This window comes from Lutra lutra, chromosome 6 (genome assembly GCF_902655055.1).
Source record: "Lutra lutra chromosome 6, mLutLut1.2, whole genome shotgun sequence".
Taxonomy (NCBI): domain Eukaryota; kingdom Metazoa; phylum Chordata; class Mammalia; order Carnivora; family Mustelidae; genus Lutra; species Lutra lutra.
In genome coordinates, this window is record NC_062283.1 from 84,045,186 (window position 1) to 84,063,984 (window position 18,799).

The 18,799-nt window shown below is 38.2% G+C and overlaps 1 protein-coding gene across 1 annotated transcript in view; it reads right to left on the bottom strand.

Moving 5' to 3' along the window:
* Positions 1-221: 221 nt before the first annotated feature.
* The window catches only part of MOXD1 (monooxygenase DBH like 1), a 98,385-nt gene continuing 79,807 nt past the window's right edge, over positions 222-18,799 (bottom strand). Inside the window, exons 10-12 of the mRNA XM_047734879.1 lie at positions 14,347-14,489; positions 2,702-2,870; positions 222-2,265 (exon numbers count right to left, since the gene is read on the bottom strand). Coding sequence (XP_047590835.1) covers positions 2,065-2,265; positions 2,702-2,870; positions 14,347-14,489 — 513 coding nt within the window. The 3' untranslated portion in view covers positions 222-2,064. The remainder of the gene's footprint in view (positions 2,266-2,701; positions 2,871-14,346; positions 14,490-18,799) is intronic.

The window sequence follows — 18,799 nt, forward strand, 5'->3', positions numbered from 1 at the left end:
AGATGATAGATAATAGATAGATAGATAGATAGATATAGTTAGATGGATGGATGGATGGATATTCACATAGATGATAGATATTGTTAGATAGATGGATGGATAGGTATATACATAGAATTGGGAACCATCTGAAAATAATTTAAACAAAAAGTTGAAGACAGTTGGCACTATTCATCAAAATTCAATTTATAATTATTAACTCAAAATCTTGAAAAAGATAATTATTAATTCTGCGATTATACTTAGAGCAATTTATTGTAAGGAAATACTTATAATCACAACAATGTTTATCATACTAGAAAACAGGAGATGGCTTCTGTATCCAACAATAAATTTGGGTGAACAAATTGTACAGTACAATTAGGTACAACGCAATTACCATGCTTCCCTATGTCCTTCTGTTTGCCACTCATCGTTGGCCTCCATAGCCATTAAGATGAAGTTCAAAGGTCTTAATAGGTTTCCATCTGCGGACTGCATCTCTCTTATCACCACTAGGACTCTCTTGATCCTGCCAGAGACTCCTTCAGAGAGAGTGATCATCCAAGGTACCCCTGAACCTCATCCAGCTTTGATGAATATTGGTGTCATCACCTACGTGTTTCCTACACTTCCTGCATTAAGGATCACAGCAGGGACCATCGGACCTGGAGATTCTGATCTGCCTTTGGTCTCAGGAAATCCTGCTAGCCTAGGAAACAGGTCATGCAACAAGACCGAGGGCAGAGTAGAAAGCCTGGGCTCTTCAGGAAGGTCTACTCACTGTAAGAGAAAACTAACTTAGAATATAATCAGAATCCTACCGGATTTTCAACAGATAACCTATCCTAATTTCAAATATAGAGTCAATGCCTCACAATTATACATTCATAAGAATTCCTAAGAGAAGAAGAATGTCAGCTTTATTCTTAGTAACATCAACTGAAAAAGGAGATTCCCTGAATCCACCAATGCAAACTTCTAAAATTCCTGTATCCCTTTCTAGCCTGTATATGATCCAAACAGACTTAGCTTAAGAAATGAGGAAAGGACATACAATGAGATTTGCCTGAACTACACAAAGGGAACCTAAAAAGTGACACGATTTTCCACTGGCAACGACTTTACTAAGGAAAGTTAGTTTATTAACTAATATAAAAATAAATCTACCATAGCAACTATGACTCAAATTGAGCCAGGATGCCTCACGCATGACACCCAACCTGGTCAGTGAGGTCCTACAGGGACCTCACACCCTCCTACGCTGGCTCGAATTACTGGGCCTTTGACCTAGAACCTCATGAAGGACCCCTCACAGCACAGGGTCTGCAGCCAGCTATGTTTTCTCCTCAGCCTACAACCATTATATACCATTTCTGTGTTTCCCGTAGCTTCTTTCTTTTTAGAGGGTAACAGAGCTCAAGAAAAAAAACTCACCTGGCCAATGCTGGGTGGGGAAGGAAAAAGAAATTATTTTAAGATGGGTTTGGGGTAGTTCAGGAGTACTAGTAGACCCAGATAAACCGAGAAGCTGGAATGGGTATCACTGAAACGCACTGAGGTCAGGGGCCCATCAGTTTTTCACAGAAAGGGCACAGCTGGATCAACACTGAAGGAAAGAAAGGACCATTATTACACTGGGGAAGTCACACCCAAAGAACAATAAAGAAGACGAAACGTGGAAGAGAACGTACTTTCTTTTACATTTTTAAGATGAAAGCATTTTAAGATTTAGATTCCTTTTAAGAAAGGAATCTGGAAGCCAAATCACCAAAGAAAAGTGAAATAATGATGATGAGTCTTTAAATAAAATGAAACATGGAAGGAAATAAAGAACTCTTTCCCTTCCACTTGACTTTGTCCAAATTGTTAAAAAGGTCGTGTTAAGTCAGTCTACTTTTGCTTTATTGGCAGCAGATACATGTGATCAGACACATCTGAGCAAAAGGAGAGAACCCAGTCAACATCTCTCAGGTAGACGGGGAAGGATGGACGCAGAGAGGAAGGGAGTGTGTGACCGGAAGTTCTCCACACGCCTCATGCTCTCTCTTCGTGCCCACAGTGTCTTTAACCCACACGCTCGGATCACAGGAAACATCGTCCCCAGGCACAGAATGAGGACCATAGGCGTGCGCTGTGCAGCAAGCTACCGAGTGCCATGAAGCCCACGAGAAGCTCAAAAGAGCCATTTCTGTGCACGGAAGAGGAAGAAGAGGCTCCACACACCAAAGGCTCTGCTTTATACGGTCTTTCCACGTGGGGAGGTAACGCTGTCATCCCTTGAATCTGAAAAACGAAACAGTAGACAATGCAAGAAGAGGTCTTGCTCAGCTCCCCCACTTGGGCAGGGTGAAAGCGGTGGGTGGGAGTGGGTCGCCCAAGGAGTCAACCATCAGGGGACTCGGAGCCTTAGGGATGCAGAGGGGGGCGGGGCAGAGAGATACAAACTCAGCTCTGTTGCTTTTTGAAGCTCTCATCCCATCCTATTCCTGCTTCATTCCAACCTTAGTTGATTAGTCAATCTCCTTCTTTGTAGAGGGTAAAATCAGGACTTCTCAGTCAACCCAAGCAGTGACTGAACAAATAAATTATCAGACATATCAAAAGACAACTGAAACACTGGATTTATGGGTATTTGTCTGTTCCTTAGATTTTACCTGTTGGGGATTAGGTAAAATGTGACATCTAGTTTCTTCAAAGATGAAAACAAAGTAGGGCTTACCGACCACTCTGCATTGTCTGTCTTGGAGCATCTCACGTTCACTGGCAAGCTAAGGACAAGCTTGTTGAAGGAAAGACCTTCTTTTTTAGCCCATTTAAACTTATTCATTGCATCCATGAAAGAAAGGTTTTTATACTGCTTGGGGCTTTTGATAATGAAAGGCCAGGTCCTGAATTTAAAATAACCACAATTAGTTATATTCAGAACAAAAGCATTACATATCTCCCTTAATTTTCAACATTCTAAGATAGACCTCATACTTGTCCATTTTACACACACAGAAAACGTAATACAAAGGATTGATTGATTCATCAGCAATTCCAGAAGATATATAGGGACTGAGTAAGGAGTCTTTGGAAAAAAATGAAATTCCTTATTTTAGTAGCAGATGGGTACTACTCTAGACAAATAATTTTGACCCAGAAAGCTTTCCCCAGCCTCACAATCCTTTGCTTATTTGTTTTGGCTCTCCTTAACAACAATATGCCTGGTACGTGTTCCGTTCCACAGAATTTAACACTAATGGTGTAATAAAGAAATGTTACTGTAAGACATGGAAATTTCAGTTCCATAGAGTTGAAAAGCCTGACCCCTATGGGCTGCCCTGTTTTGACTTGCCTAAATGATAATAAATTTTTTAAAATATGAAACTGAACCAGGATTTTTCAAATTTTACTGAGGAAAAAAAAAATTCTGCTGAAGATAAACTCTTGCTTCCACTTGCTGTTTAAAAACAAAACAAAACAAAACAAAACACATTAATGGCCAAGAAAGAAAGAAGAAATCACAGAAGAATAACACAATCTGCTTGAAAAGCTACTCCTCCAGTGATATTTTTCATGAATGTAAGTTTTATGTTATTGATTCCTGAAAAAAGAAAAACTGTTAGGTAGTGTTGGCCGACCACAAAGATTTACATGAACTAGTCGGTGAATCTTCCCAGAGATTGTCATGGGTCACCAGCAGGTATTTGACACCCATAACAACCCAAGAAGATGGTCCAGGAATTACTGATTGATTAACCTCCCCCTAAGGAATTTACACTTACCATATTTGATCTTCAAATTTTCTTTTTAAAAAATATTTATGTATTTGAGAGAGTGAACGAGCACGTGAACAAGTGGGGGTTGCGGGGAGAGAAGGGGGAGAGGGACAGCAGGCTCCTAACTGAGTAGGGAGCCAAATGCAGGGCTCGATCCCAACACCCTAAGATCATGACATGAGCCAAAACCAAGAATCCATGGTTTAACAGACTGAACCACCCAGGTGCTCCTACAGTGTCTTTTTAAATCCGTGGAAAGCTACAGGTAGGTTTTCTTAAAAGTCTTAAAATTAAATATTAAAAATAAAATTTGCTTTTCAAAGAGATAAGGTGTATATCTTTAAAAAAAAGAAAATCAAGGGTGCCTGGGTGGCTCAGTGGGTTAAGCCTCTGCTTTTGGCTCAGGTCATGATCTCAGGGTCCTGGAATCGAGCCCCGCATCGGGCTCTCTTCTCAGCAGGGAGCCTGCTTCCTCCTCTCTCTCTCTCTCTCTTTCTCTGCCAACTTGTGATCTCTCTCTGTCAAATAAATAAATCTTTTAAAAAAGAAAAAGAAGGGACGCCTGGGTGGCTCAGTTGGTTAAGCAGCTGCCTTCCGCTCAGGTCATGATCCCAGCGTCCTAGGATAGAGTCCCACATCGGGCTCCTTGCTCTTCAGGGAACCTGCTTCTCCCTCTGCCTCTGCCTGCCATTCTGTCTGCCTGTGCTCGCTCTCTCTCCCTCTCTCTCTCTGACAAATAAATAAAATCTTAAAAAAAAAAAAAGAAAAAAGAAAAAAGAAAATCAGTTTCATAACCAATGAGAAACCCCTGAAGGAAATCACCAGCCTGTAACCCCCAGAAACACCACAAGGTGGCACTAGAATCCGTACTAAAGCGCTAAGGGAACTTAACCTCAGTGCGTTTTCCACAGCCTTGCTGGAGAGAGTGAATAGTGTATTGTTGTAGGTAGATGAAATATTTTTAAAAATTTTGCTGCTTGAATAAATCAGTAAACTAGTACTTTTCTTTTTGAGATTTCACAGCGTAAATAACAGAAGTAATATAAACACACTTGTAAATTTACTGTAAGTGTATGGAAAAGGATGTAGAAAATATTCACATGTTCAGAAACAGCCTGAGTAGGTCTGGTGACAGGGACTGGTGATCCTCTCTTAGATGGAAGCTGGACTCATACTTATTGTCTCCTCTGCATTCCTGCTGCCTTTGTCCAGACCTCTATCTGTAATGACATCACACCAACAAACCTCCTACCCCTTCCAGCCTATCCTATACCACATTTCCAGATTACTCCTGGAGAAAAGGGAATGGAGAGAGGAAAAGAGAAATCCTAAAGAGGTAAATATTTACCCTGTGTATTTTTCCTTTAAACACTAAGCTTTAAGCCAGAAACAGGTAACCTTGAAGTAGCAAATCCTGCTCTCATGGGGACTCGGAGTTGGTTAGGAATATTGGGAATGGTTTAGAAATTAAAACAGTTTCATTTCTTTACATCTGAGCAGTGTGTAAATGTCTACTCAGATGCAAATATAAATAAGAAGGTATTATTTACGTATCACCATAGTTGATAAAAACAAACTACATTAACATCATGATTTAATATTGGTGAGCATTTCCCTTTGTAAATTCAATCTAATTGACAAGTTCATTTAAGAATATATAGGTAAGTGGGGGCGCCTGGGTGGCTCAGTGGGTTAAGCCGCTGCCTTCGGCTCAGGTCATGATCCCAGGTCCTGGGTTCGAGCCCCACATCGGGCTTTCTGCTCAGCAGGGAGCCTGCTTCCTCCTCTCTCTCTGCCTGCCTCTCTGCTTACTTGTGATTTCTCTCTGTCAAATAAATAAATAAAATCTTTAAAAAAAAAAAAAAGAATATATAGGTAAGTGAAATGAACTTAGACTACCCGAAATAATTTTGGGAAAAGAAACAAATGACAAAGTTTTGGCATTTACATGGTCTTATTTCAAGACTTACTATAAAACTATGATAACAGAGTGTGACATTAGAGTAAGGCTAAGCATGAACATCAGCAAGACAGAATTCAGAGTCCAGAAATAGTATATGATCCAATTACTTTCAACAAACATTTCAGGGTAATTCAATGGGAAAAAGGTACTGTAAACCTTGGGTGGGGGGGACAGGAAAAAATCTTCATAACCTTGGGTAGGCAAAGACTTCCTATACAAGATGTTCAAAGTAAAAACAAATAAAAAATGATAAAACGGGTTTCAAAAAAATACTGTTAAAAATGGAAATGAAAATCTTCACAGACTAGGAGAAATTAGTCGTAAAAATATATCTGACAAACAGCTTATATCTGAAGTATAAAGAACTCTTTAAAAATATAAAGAAATCTTACAACACAATAATAAGAAGATGAGTAACCCGACAATGGACAAAAATTTGAACTAAAAAGGAACATATATAAATGACCAATAAGCATGTGAAAAGAGAATCAACATTGTTAGTCATAAGAGAAATGGAAAATAAAACCACAATAAGATACCATTCCATACACTTAAGTAAAATTTAGGAGCTCTTATATATTACTGGTAAGAATGTAAAAAGAAGCATCATTTTGGAAAGTACTCTGAAAGTTGTATGAGGTAAACAAATCCAGTGATTCCAGCAGTCCATTCTAGCCCAGAAAACAGAAAACATGTCTGTACAGAGACGAATACAACACTGTTCATAGCAGCTTCCTTCGTGATCGCTAGAGACTGGACACAATCCAAATGTCTTTCAACTAGTGATTAATAGAGGAAGAGATGAACACAAGGGAATACGACTCAACGATAAAAAGGAGTGGACGGCTGATACACCAGCAGAGATGAATCTCAAAAACATTCTGAATCAAAGAAGCCAGGCACAAAAGAGTACATACTGTAGGATCCCATTTTTATAAAACCTAGAAAAGATCGGACTAACGTAGTGCTAGAAAGCGGATTGGGAGCTTCCCGGGGCTTTGTGTGGGAGGTGTGATTGCCTCCAGATAGCAGAAGGGAACTTGTGGGGGTGATGAAAATGTTCTGTATCTTTTCCGTGGTGGGGATAAGTAGGTAAACGCATCTGAGAGTGAGTGCATTTTGTCATAGGTAAGTTCTACCTTAAAGATTTGACTTAAAAAAAAAAATAGTAAAACAGAAATAAAGACATACCAACAAGCCAATGGGAAAAAAAAGACAGTATCATGTCATACACTTTATAATCTAATTGTTGAAGAAGAAAGCCAGGAAATCTGACCTAACAAGGTATAACTCCTAATCCTTTCAACACTCCAAGACTAGAGGAATGTTGGGAAGCCCCCAGTAAAGTTGTCTCACTGATGGAAGAGAAACTTCTGGGTCACAACAGATTTAACCATATGATGTAAAGCCTTGGACATTCCCCTCTGGAAAGGGACTTGGTCCCAACCAATTAGAAAACTTCCTTGGGGGCAAGGGGGAGGCAGGGAACATCTGGCTGGCTCAGTCGGTGGAACATGTGATTCTTCACCTTTGGGTTGAGTCTGAGCCCCAGGTTGAGTACTTAAAGGTTGAGCCCCAGGTAGAGAGTACTTAAAAATAAAATCTTTAAAGGGGCACCTGGGTGCCACCCTAGGTTGAGGTCCGACTCTTGGTTTCAGTTCAAGTCACTATCTCAGGGTCGTGAAATCAAGCCCCGCATCAGGCTCTTGTATTCAGTACAGAGTCTGCTTAAGACTCTCTCTCCCTCTCCCACTGCCACTCCCCCTGCCCACTCTCTCTCTCTAAAATAAATAAATCCTTTAAAAAAAATCTTAAAAGAAAGAAAGAGAACTTCCTCAGTAGATTTTCTTAAGAATACCTTAGAAAGGAATAACCCATCCTCTGTAATCCCAGAGTATATAGTCCCACCTCTATATGTCTATCCCCACAGCCCTTTACCCCAAAATATGGTAAAGTGTGTACATAAAATATGTCAGCCAAACCTCAAACTGTGGTGTGCAGAGACAGAGGGCTACTGTCAGATTTTCTTAGAAGGTAGACAAGAATTAACCCATATTTTATCAGATCAAAGAGCCGTTTTAGACAGAATTAGCTCAGCATAAGCAAGAAATGACATAACAAACCTGCAAACATAGAGAAAGAAGAAATTATATCATGTTTCATGAAAAGAGACAGAAAAGGCTGACTCTAGAAGAAAATATAAACCAGTTATACCAAAGAGAATTCCCACAAGTGTTTCATGTACTAAGTTTATTTAATAAGAGCATGCATTTAATTAAACAAGAGCTGACATACAAAAATTTAAAACAGAATGAGATGAAAAGGGAAATAGCAGACCAATGGAAATAAATTTAGGCTAAAACAAATTTAGCACCAAATAAATTAGAAAAAAGCAAGAAGCAGAAGAACCCTCCCCAAAATTATGAGAAAACACTTGTGAAAAATTCCAAATACATTAGAAAATACTTTGTAGATATAAGAAAAATTTTCCCCTGAATTGAAAGAAATATATATATGTAATGAAAGAGCACCCTGTGTTTCAGGAAAATTTAATGCAGATGTTGAACACTAAAATATGTTCAGTTTAACTTATGAATTCTACAGGTAGATGAAGAATACTACCATTCATCCAAAGAGAGCTCCCAAGGGGGAAAAAGTGGTAGGGCCCCAGAATGTTATATCCAGCTAAATGCTGTCCAGATATAAATGCAGAAATTCACAAATATAAAAACAACAAACAAAAAATAAACACAAGGCATAAAACACTTGGAAATCCTTTTTTTTTTTTTTAAGATTTTTATTAATTATTTAACAGAGACACAGAGAGAGAGGGAACACAAGCAGGGGGAGTGGGAGAGGGAGAAGCAGGCTTCCTGCTGAGCAGAGAGCCCCGTGCGGGGCCATCCCAGGACTCTGGGATCATGACCTGAGCTGAAGGCAAATGCTTAACAACTGAGCCACCCAGGTGCCCCTTAGAAACCCCTCTTGATGAACCAACTTGGAAATAACATTCTGATGAATAAAATGAAAGAGCTCAGAAATGTAGAAATCCTATAAGATTAAGGATTACCACTGAATCTATTAAAGTCTAAAAGGTGCATTAAATATTGTGGGAATTTGGTTTGAGAAATAAAGGGGAAATTTTAAAAACTTGAAAATACAAAAATTATAATCTAAGTGATAAATGTTTGGAGGTATGGAAAAGGGATGTGGGGGAGAAATGTGGAAGTATGAATGTTCTCATCCTTTATGATTTGAAGTCAAAACCTGTAGCGAAACAAATGTGTGCAATATTTTAATGCCTTCTACAATCTCTATTCTCAACATTTGAGACCCTTTTATAAAATACTACTTCTTATGGTTAAAAACAATAGAAGCAACCATGTTTATCTGAAATTCAACAACTGTTCATTTTTAGCTTCATATTTTTATATACATTTTTAAAAGATTTATGTATTTATTTATTTGACAGAGAAAGCCAGCCAGCACAAACAGGGGGCGCAGCAGAGGGAGAGGGAGAAGCAGGCTCCCCGCTGAGCAGGGAGCCTGATGCGGGGCTCGATCCTAGCACCTCGGGATCCTGACCTAAGCCGAAGGCAATGCTTAACCAACTGAGCCACCCAGGAGCCCCATGTTTTTATATAAATTAAACAAAATTATGATTTAATGTGTTATTTGAAACAGTACAATTATAGTCTTTATAACAGCATTTACTCATCTTTATAGCAACACCACCACAGAAAGATCTCTGTAATAACATTCAATTAATGTTAGCACCGTTTATTTCTTTTTTTAAAAACATTTTATTTGACAGAGAGAGATCACAAGTAAGCAGAACAGCAGGCAGAGAGAGAGAGAGGAAAGCAGGCTCCCTGTTGAGCAGAGAGCCCGATGTGGGGCTCGATCCCAGGACCCTGAGATCATGACCTGAGCCAAAGGCAGAGGTTTAACCCACTGAGCCACCCAGGCGCCCCAGCACTGTTTATTTCTAACAGAATTTGAGGTGATTGCTTGTGCCTTCTTTTTGAAACTTTTTTTTTTTCTTCCTGCCTTCCTTAAAGCCCTTATAACAAGAGTGAAAGATTTTTACACATTATAAACGTGAAGGAATTTTTCTTACAAAGAAAAATTACACACAGGTCCCTTGATTCTTTTCTAGAAATCGAACAAATGACATCAAGCTTTCCATCACATAAGCCTCATTGGAGGTACGGAGAAAGGGTCAATGTGTGGTGCGGCAGAGAATACAGAATTTATCTAAACATGTGATCTAGTCTGTTATCTGATCTTTTAGGAGTCTTTCTGCTTTTCCTTAAGCTGTGCCAGATCTGTAGGAGGCAGAGGGAAATCACAGCCCCTTCAACAGCAGATCTGAGACAGGATGTAGTTATCTCTACTTTTCTACCAGCAATTCCTCTAATCCTAGGATTGTTAAAGAATGTTTAAAACAAGACAGTGCACCTAACTAATCATTACATGAAAGGCATGGAATAGGGTAGTAGGGGTTATACATTATAGGATACTCCCTTGAATATGGTCTCCTGAAACCAAATTCACAATATTCTTTTCAGTAAAACAGAAAAAAAAAAAATCACCTAAGCCGTTTCTCTTTCTGGTCTTTTAGCCAGTCCCTTGTTGGTCTGGCTTTTAATAGCATCTATGCCAGTGCGATGAACTCACTTGAAAGTCTGATTTAAAGCCTAAACATGAGGGCACTTGGGTGGCTCAGTGGGTTAAAGCCTCTGCCTTTGGCTCGGGTCGTGATCTCAGGGTCCTGGGATCAAGCCCCACATCAGGCTCTCTGCTCAGCAGGGAGCCTGCTTCCTCCTCTCTCTCTACCTGCCTCTCTACCTACTTGTGATCTCTGTCTATCAAATAAATAAATAAATAATCTTCACCGCTCCCCCCCAAAAATAAATAAAGCCTAAACATGAACTTTACAACAGAGGCTCCTTTTCACTCGTACTTTTGAAGAATAAATAAATTTCAACCATGTAGTTAAGTGGTTTTATGTGGGCAATGATGTCTCAAAACTGGCCTAGTTCTGGGAAGCAATTCTTAAAACCCAACTTCAGTATTTCCTCAGTGAGACCAAAGGTGGGGACTCTAGCAGAGCTCCTTGGGGACTGGAGCATTTTCAGAGGACTTACACAGGTTGAACACAAAAGAAAATAATTGGGCCATAGAATGCATTTTGAATCATCAGCTTATGAAACAAAGAGCTTTGAATGTCCATTTGTTTTCAACGTGCTCTCAGATTAACCCTTTAAAGGGAAAAGTTTCTAGTCAATATATAAAAAAAAAATTCTAAAGGGGAAAAAATCTACTAAGTCTTATTAGGAACAATATTGATATTTTAAAAATAAGACTATAGGGACACCTGTGTGGCGCAGTGGGTTAAGCATCTGCTTTCAGCTCAGGTTACGATCTTGGGGTCCTGGGATTGAGCCCCGAGTTGGGGGGGGGTGGTCCCTGCTCAGCGGGGAATCTGATTCTCCCTCTCCCTCAGCCCCTGCCCCCTGCTTGTGCTCTCTCTCAAATAAATAAATGAAATCTTTGAAAAAAAAAATAAAAATAAAGGGACGTCTGGGTGGCTCAGTTGGTTGGACGACTGCCTTCGGCTCAGTTCATGATCCCGGAGTCCCGGGATCGAGTCCCACATCGGGCTCCCAGCTCCATGGGGAGTCTGCTTCTCCCTCTGACCTTCTCGCTCATGCTCTCTCTCACTGTCTCTCTCTCAAATAAATAAATAAAATCTTAAAAAATAATAAAAATAAAAAAAATAAAAATAAAAACAAGACTAGATCCTAGTGTTTTTAGAATGACATTTTATATACTGTTTTGATAATCATTACCATTTTATTTTTTTGCATATGTAATTATTTATTTTTAATAAAAAGGCAGTTATCTATCTCCCTCTCTATCAGAGACACAACAAAAATTATCTCCTACATTGATTATACACCCTCTGACGTGAAATAGTCTTTGAATCCCTCAGTTTCCATTTCCTCTTCTACAAAATTGGGATTGCAAGTCCTACTCTACCAATTGGAATTGTGTGAAAACAAATTAATTAAAATTATACATAGAGAAATACTTTACAAACTACAACAGAATTTACATAAGCATTTTTTCATTTGAATTTTAGTAGATACAGACTTCTGTTATGGTTGTCATTGGGTTGTCTGAGGAGGAACTTACTAGAACATATTTACAGATAGTGTAATTTAAAAAGATGAGAGCTCTTAGTTCATCATTTACAATCTCTATAATAATTTGGAATAAAAAGTAGATCATAATTACATGCTACATTCAGTGAATGCATTTGACCACATTCTCATGATGTGTTTTTAATCCTCTCCTTAAACATATCCCCTCAAAAATCTATGTGTACCTTTCACCTAATTATATCAGTCTCTTTCATTAGAAAACTCTTCCTTATATTAAAACAAAATCTATGCTCCAAAATTTCCACCAGCCACCCTAATTCTTCTTTGTGGTATTGCTAAGAATGAATAAAATCCTTTTTTTCTACATTGACCTTAATATATCCAAAGCAGAACTTTCCATTTCTTCTTCAAATACGTTCCCCACAGCACATACATCACTGTTTTCTCTTTCCTCTTCTTTTTCCCTTATCACCTTTCTGAGATGCCATCAACCAACGAGTCCAGCGTGTGCCACCATGAGAAGGTAACCTTCTTTTTTTTTTTTTAAATATTTTATTTATTTATTTGATAGAGATTCCAAGTAGTCAGGGGGGCAGGCAGGGAGAGAGAGGAGGAAGCAGTCTCCCTGCTGAGCAGAAAGCCTGATGTAGGACTTGATCCCAGGACCCTGGGATCATGACCTGAGCCGAAGGCAGAGGCTTTAACACACTGAGCCACCCAGGCACCCCAGAAGGTAACCTTCTTGTAACTGTTTCTCATTAGCTCAACTGCCACACCCTTGGTCCCAGGCGCATTCGCCTCACAACACAGCACAACTCAACCTTGCCATCACAACAGTCTCCTGGTTGGTATTTATTTTCCCAGTCTGGTCCTCCTAGAATCCTTTTTCAATTCAGTAGCCAAATCAACCTTGTTTCTATCCTACAATGGCTTCTTTGCACTTAGGACCCAAAGTCTTTATGTCACTTATAAAGTCCCATGTGACCTTTATGTTGCCTATAACATCCCTCCTGCTGTCAGACCTCCTCACTTAACTCTCTACCATATTGCACTCTGTTCCAGACAAACTCACCTTCTTGCTGTTCTTTGAACATGCTACCTTCATACCCACCCTAAGGTCATTACACTGGCTTTTTGGAAAGAGTATACCTTGTATCTTTCCATGGCTGGCTCCTCATCACTTAAGTCTCTACTCAAATATCACCTCCTGCCATGGATCGAATGTTTGTGCCCCAAATTCATATGTTGAAATCTTAACACTCAGGTGATGGTATTAGGAGCTAGGGTCTTATCCCCTCATGGGATTAGCTCCCTCATAAAAGCAGCTTGAGAAAGCTCCCTCCCCCACTCTGCCCCATGAGGTTACAGTTAGAAGATGGCCATCTGTGAGCAAGTGAGTCCTCACTAGACACTGAATCTGCTGGCGCCTTGATCTTGGACTTTCCAGCCTCCAGAACTGTGAGCAATAAATTTCTGTTGTTTATCAGTTACTCTGTCTGTGGTATTATGTGACAGCAGCCTGGACAGACCAAGACACCTTCCCAGAGAAGAGTTTACCACCCAACTGACAACAGTTACACACTTCTTCACTGTTGCAGTTATTTTCATAACATTTACTAATACCTGAAATTTTATATTTATACTGTTTATTACCCCTCTCCCACTCCAGAATATAATCCTAAGAGGGCAGAAATAATATAGATCTTGTTTATTATTTTATCTTAAGTAGTTTCTATGATGTGCGATTGTGCAGAGTGAGTGAATGCAGCAGGCCTGAGAATTCCTTACTTAGAAATGCCTGTTTGGAAGGCTGGCCTTTGGCTGGCGTCAGCAAACCTAAGTAGTAAACAATTTCCTATTCTGATATAAAACTTTCTCTAAATGAAGAGTGACTCATTGTGCCTTGACTATTTGTGCAAATAATGCAATTTGTGTTGAACATCTGCTTTCCTTCTAGGAGTCTAGATTTTAGTACTTACTAGGCAGAGAACACCTATGTAACCAGCCCTCAATAAAAACTCTGGGAACTGAGTCTCTAATGAGTATCTCTCATTAACAACCCTTCATGCATGTCGTCATCCTTAGATGCTAGTAGCATTAAGTACATTCCATGTGATTCCTCAAAAGAGGTCTCTTAGACACTTGCTTTGTGTTTTCTCTAGACTTAGTCCATGTGCCTTTTCCTTTTGTTAATGTTGCTTTGTATTCTTTCTCTGTAATAAATATTAGCCATGAGTACAATAATAGCCTGACTCCTTTAGGTCCTCTTAGAAAAATCACCGAACCTCGTGGGAGTCTCAGGGACCCTGGACATACCAAACAAGAAGCTAACCTCTCACCCCAGCTAAAAATAAGCAAAGAGAATAAGACTTAAAAGAATTCCATAACATGGTGATAAATCCAATATGAAAATGAATCCCATCCTTCTCTGAGGTATACTACCCCACTATGAAATCCATTTGGTACTTACGTGACTGGCCTATAGATCTCCTTAACACCAATGAACTGAAGTTGTTCCATAATGTCTGGAATACTTGCACACCGAGTAAGATTAATTCTTGGGTAATAAAGAAGGTATGAGAGACACATTTCATTTCTGGTGCTTAATCCTCCCTGAAAATGGAGATATTTTATTTAGAGAAGTGTATGTTCCACCAACTCTGACACTTAGAGCACACAAGCCACCAATGTCATACAATTCCCTCCAATATTGAAATGTAGGGGCGCCTGGGTGGCTCAGTGGTTAAAGCCTCTGCCTTCGGCTCAGGTCATGATCCCAGGGTCCTGGGATCAAGCCTCACATCGGGCTCTCTGCTCAGCAGGGAGCCTGCCTCCTCCTCCTCTCTCTCTCTGCCTGCCTCTCTGCCTACTTGTGATCTGTCTGTCAAATAAATAAAAATCTTTAAAAAAATATATATTGAAATGTAATAAGTCTGAAACTGAGCAATAATAATCTGAGTGACAATTTGATTTTTAAAGAGGTAGAGACACATTGAAAAATTAATAGAATGATGTCCATCTCTTTAAAAGTTTCCTTTTTTAAACAACCTAATAATCTCTTTCAAGTTTTGTTCATTTGATGAAAACTATTCGCCACAGTGAACATTTGAAAGGATTATGGGGATGTTTGGTTAACATGATACCAATCAGTCAGGTCAATGGAATCGTTCCTTGGCTGCACTGAATTTTCTACAATCTTGTTGTCATGTATAAACATAAGAAGACACATACCACAGAGAGGATAGATTTCAAATTTCAAATCAAGGTGATAAATTAGATATTGAAAGTAAAAAGATTAAAGCTCCTCAGGAGAACACAATCTAGAACTATTACATGTTATAGGGTTGAATTTTCAACCAGAAGTTATTAAACATAAAAATAAATAGGAAACTATGATCTGTACTCTGAAAATAATAAAGTTACCAGCAGAAACTGATTGTGGAAGCTAAAGATGCTGCAGTTAGCAAAAACTTAAAAACAGATAAAAATATGTTTAAAAAGTTAAAGATGCTCAAGTAATTAAAGGCAAAGACATCAAAAATGAATAAACAAATAGAGAATGACACCAGAGAAAGGAAAACATAAGAACAAAGAAAATAGAAATTCCAAGGTTAGACATTACCATCATTGAATAAAAAATTCTCAGGATGAGTTTAACAACAGATTTGAGATGGCAGAAGAATCAGTGACCTTGAAGATAGAACAATAGAAATTTTCCAATCCAAAGAACAGAGAAAGAAAAGAAAAACAAAACAAAACAAAAAACTAAAAAAAGTGAAAATATTCCAGAAAATACTTCAAAATACGATATTAAATGTTCCAACAGATATGTAATTAGATTTCCAGAAGGAGAAGGAAGAGAGAAAAGGGTAGGAAAAAAATACTTGAAAGAATAATGGCTGAAATCTTTGCAAATTTAGTGAAAAACATTTACAGACCCAAGAAGCTCAACAAATACCAAAGATAAATTTGAAGAGAGCCATACCTAGACACATCATAGTCATATAGCTGAAAGCCAAAGACAAAGAGAAAATCTTGAAAGCAACAAGAAAAAAATGACACATTACATGTAGGGGACCAATGATATGAATGGCAGCCAACATTTCATCATAAGTGATGGAAGTAAAAAAGAGATATTAGGATTACAGATTCATGGGCTGCAGGGAAAAGTAAATTAACCAAGAATTCTGCATCCAGCAAATCATCTGCTCTTCAAAAAGTGAAGGTGGAAAACTTGGCAGTATTGTTCATAGTTCTAAATTAATGCAGTAGCTAAAATGCAATGATTTTACAAATTGCAAAACACATGTTTTGCAGGATTAAGCAAAGGGAGAAGCTAATCTACAAATGAGGTTACAAGTGATGCTTCATTAAAAATTATATTTAATTTATCCTTCAGCTGGGATGGCTATTCAGAGTGGTACTAAATTGTAGGAAGGGACCCGGCATTTGTATCCTCCCATGAACCAGTCACTACAGCTGGCTGCCCCACTGTGGGGAGCATGACTTCAGGTGGGGCATTTCCTGATACCAAAGGCAATGCCCAGTGAATGACACGGTTATCATCAGATACTTTCAGTTTAGCTGTGCTGGCTTTGAAGAGGCCACCAAAATATCCACTAAAGTAATAACGTATGACGTCTGTAGTAAAATATTTCATGCAAACAAAATCACATATAAGGCACAAAACAAAGCCAACACCGGTGGACTGACTGCACCCTCTGTGCTCATTTTTAATTCTCCTCTTCCCCATCCTAACTGAATATGAGGATTATCTCACCACTTGATTAATCATTCTATTGCCTTTCAAACCCTTTACTTTCCATTTACTGACATACATAGGCATCCCTACATCCACTTACATTTTGCACGTTCTACAACTTTAGGTACCCCCTGGGGTCTGCTTAACTTGTCCTTTTTATTCTTCTGATACATTCATGTTAACATGCATGGCTTTCACTCATTAATTTTCACAAATATATAGTGTAAATATATTCTATGGACATATTATATTGTATTTGTCATTTTTTTAATAAACAGTTGGGCTGTTTCCAGCTTTGTGTTCCTGTGTTGTCACACGCTACCACAAATATTTTATATATTTCTCTCCAGGAACACTTCCTGCAAAAAGAACCTTAAGGTGAAATCCACAGAGGAATGGAACTGGGTAGAGCATCTGTGAATCTAGAGCTTTGCCGGATGATGTCATGCTTTTCCCCACGGTGGTTTTATAAATTTACATTTAGCTATATGCAAGGACTCCAGTTTTAGAACATTGGAATTGCAATTTTAAATATTGCCAACCTGATGGGTATAAAATATCTCATTCTGGTTTATATGTGCACAATTCTGATTTCAAATGAGATTGAGCATCCTTTCCTGTGTTTATTATCTATTTGGGCCTTTATTTCTGTGAAATGGTTTCTATCTACTGTTTTATTTTCTATGATCTATTTGTCTTACATTACTGGTTTATGAATTTTTCTTTATATGCTGGATATTAATGTTTTATTAATCTATGTAATACATTTTTTTTCAATTTAAAACTTGTCTTTTCACTTATTTAAGTGGTTCTTGGTAACCAAAAGATTTCAAGTAGTTAAACTCATCAGTCTTTTAAAGTTCGTGCTTTTTATGTTTTAAGTTTTTAACTACTCCCAACAACATAAAAATATATTCATATATTTTTCTCCCAATAGTTTTAAGATTTTGTTTTTCACATTTAAATATTTAATTTAAATACCTGGAATTGGCTTGTGTATTGTATACCCAGTTGTGCTAGTATTCTTTAGTGGAAAGTCCATTCTTTCCCACCTAAATGGATATTGTGTCTGTTCTAAACCAAGTTTCCATATAGGGGGTTTGTAGGCCAGTCTCCAGGATTCCTATTATGTACCACTATTCTAACTCTCGACCCAAAGACACTACTGATCACCATAGCTTTAAAATAAGCCTTCACATCCAGCAGATTGTCTCCATCTTTTCCTTTATAGTAGTGTCTTGCCTGTTATTAACCCTTTGCTCTTCTATATAGATTTCAGAATCTACTTGCTCCATATAAAAGCTAAAACTGGAAAATTTTTAGAAATATGAAAAAAAAATTAGAGAAAATCTTCATAGCTATGGCTAGGCAAGGATTTCTTAATTAGGATATGGGAATCTCAAATCATAAAATCTCTCTGATTTTTTTTACTGAAAATATATCAAATTAATAGGCCAGTTTGAATAGAAGGATTATCTTTATCTTATGGAGACCTCTTCATTTCTTTAAGTTTAGTATAAAGTTTTGTAAATAAGGATTTATAATTTTTTTCCCATGGAGATCAAACACATCTAATGTTAGATTTTTATTTCTATAGAACTTAGAGCTTTAAAATGCATTTCCTTAAGATAGTTTCTTATATACTAAAATATAGTTAATTTGGGGGCACCTGGGTGGCTCAGTGGGTTAAGCCTCTACCTTCAGCTCAGATCATGATCCCAGGGTCCTGGGATCAAGCCCCACATCAGGCTCTCTGCTCAGCAGGGAGCCTGTTTCTTCCTCTCTCTGTTTGCTTCTCTGCCTGCTTGTGATCTCTGTCAAACAAATAAATTAAGAAAAAAAAAATATGTGTGTGTGTGTGTGTGTGTGTGTGTGTGTGTGTGTGTGTGTGTGTGTTTAATTTTAGATATCAGTTTTGAGGGGGTTTTAATGTAGAAAATTATAATATCTTTGAATAATGTGTTTTGCTTCTTTGCTTCTTCTTTTCTGATCCATAGGACTTATTTTTTTCCTTTCCTAGTACAATGTTGAATGGAAATGATGATAATAAACATCTTTGTCTTCCTCCTGATATTAAACCAATACTTCTAATATTCAAGTAGTTTGATATTTGCTACAGATTTTTCATAACTAAGCTTTATCTGGTTAAGGAAATTCTCTC